At 38.9% G+C, this 1,919-nt stretch overlaps 1 protein-coding gene across 1 annotated transcript; it reads right to left on the bottom strand.

Annotated features, from left to right (window-relative positions):
* Positions 1–249: 249 nt before the first annotated feature.
* On the bottom strand, positions 250–1,516 carry LOC106819510. Its single transcript, XM_014824134.1, has 3 exons — positions 1,405–1,516; positions 1,107–1,202; positions 250–486 (listed from the first exon to the last, which is right to left on the bottom strand). Exons 1-3 carry the CDS (start codon positions 1,513–1,515, stop codon positions 250–252), a joined length of 444 nt encoding a protein of 147 aa, XP_014679620.1. The 5' UTR covers position 1,516.
* Between the last annotated feature and the right edge of the window lie 403 nt (positions 1,517–1,919).

Raw genomic sequence — 1,919 nt, 5'->3', positions numbered from 1 at the left:
AGATAAGGAAGAGGAAGAGGAGGAGGAGGAGGAGGAGGAGGAAAAGGAGGAAGAAGAGGAGGAGAGGGAGGAGGAGAGGAGGAGGAGGAGAGGAGGAGGGGAAGAGGAGGAGGAAGAGAAGGAAGAGAAGGAGGAGGAGGAGGAGGAGGAGGAGGAGGAGGAGGAGAAAGCACGGTGAATTATATGCGTTACTGCCGACTTCATCAGAAACACATCGAAAACTATTATGCGCGGGAAAGATAAATCGGGTTACATTTGGGTTTTCGATATGGCGCCATAATATTTTACGTTGGCGATTATTATTAGACTATTTCTATCTAATATAGCAAAATGCAAAGAATAAATCACATTACCATTGTAATAGATCTTAGTAATCATCTCATTTCCTACTCCGATGGTACATTCCTCTATGCTGAAATCAGTAACTAGAGGCATTCCCATGTAGAAGTCATAGAAATTTGTTGTCATGAACGCCGTAGCTTCCTCCTGTATAGATAAAATACAACATGAAATAACCTACTTCATATGTTAGATTATTCTTTATAGTAATCTTTATTTGTTATTGGTGAAGCAAGATCAGTACACAGGGAAGTAAAACGATAACGTGGAATTAATTATAAGTTGTTTATCGCGCTTTTATGTGAATGCGTTCAATTGTTATTTTGGTATTTTCATATCATTAAAATAACTCACCGAAAAATCAGCCATAGATACTAATACTGTCTGTACATTTTTACTATTTCAACTCCATTAGTTTCTCCTAACCCATTCCTCTAACACTCGTTCCTCTATGCCACCCTTTCCTCAACACCTCAATCGCTGCAACGCTAGTAGGCTCCTTAACCATACCAGGTAGTGTCAGAACAATTGCAGCAGTATAGTCATAGTTCTAACATTAGGATAGCTCTGACAATGGCTACCAGTATCAATATTCACATCCATACCCGGAAATCACCAAATACTGTAAATAGCGTGCTTCAAATTATAATAAATAAATAATAAATAGACTAAAAAAAATGCAAATACAAATACTGTAAATAGCGTGCTTCAAATAATAATAATAATAATAATAATAATTATAATAATAATAAAATTAATAGACTCACCGTGCTTCCTTCAAGAATATAAGTAATGCGAGCATTGGCAGCAACTATGATCTCTTCGTGCGCGAGGCTACCCGGCACCCATTCTGGAGCATCTCCCTGTGCATTGACACGTAATGTCATTCAACCAATTACTGTACTTCATGACTTCTGTATTCTGAAAACTGTATATATTCTCGAACGCTAAGTTGGTTAAGTTTGAACATTGTCGTGGATCTAGAACAGTGAGTAACATCGAGGTAATATTATCAAAACCATAGAAAGAAACGAACTGTCATGAATTTGCTATTGTATGTTGTACCTGCGAAAATGCTACGTCAAAGATGGCGCTCTTTACGTTGATGCCAGGTACCTGCGGAAGATGCTCTACGGCCACGTCTGCTACCCACACATTCACGGGTATCTCCCTCATCACGCGCTGTTTGTATTGAATAAAGCATAAGCGTACGAATAGAGAAAAAATAACCGATTACTCGACAAGACGATCTCGAGTTTTTCCGAGGCAGTAATACAAAGGTTCTGCTACGTTCGTACCCGCAGTTATTTGTGAGTTTACTAAACCCTAATCTATTAGCATTTTAGTATTTGGTATTTGTTGCATCAGCACTGTCGAACCTGGGCGAGTTAGCAGTAGTTGAATTAAAGTTGAGTTTCGCATTTTATATATCATAGAAGTTACATTACAAGGCGCGCGACAGATCTACAAGAATTATGATGGAGAAGAGTAAGATTCATTGCAGAAGGTATCGAGAACAACCTCTTCTCTCTCTCTCTCTCTCTCTCTCTCTCTCTCTCTCTCTCTCTCTCTCTCTCTCT

Source organism: Priapulus caudatus, unplaced genomic scaffold (assembly GCF_000485595.1).
Source record: "Priapulus caudatus unplaced genomic scaffold, Priapulus_caudatus-5.0.1 Scaffold3586, whole genome shotgun sequence".
In the NCBI taxonomy this organism is placed as follows: domain Eukaryota; kingdom Metazoa; phylum Priapulida; class Priapulimorpha; order Priapulimorphida; family Priapulidae; genus Priapulus; species Priapulus caudatus.
Note: the sequence above shows the minus strand (reverse complement) of the source record. Positions and strands in the feature narration are given on the sequence as shown.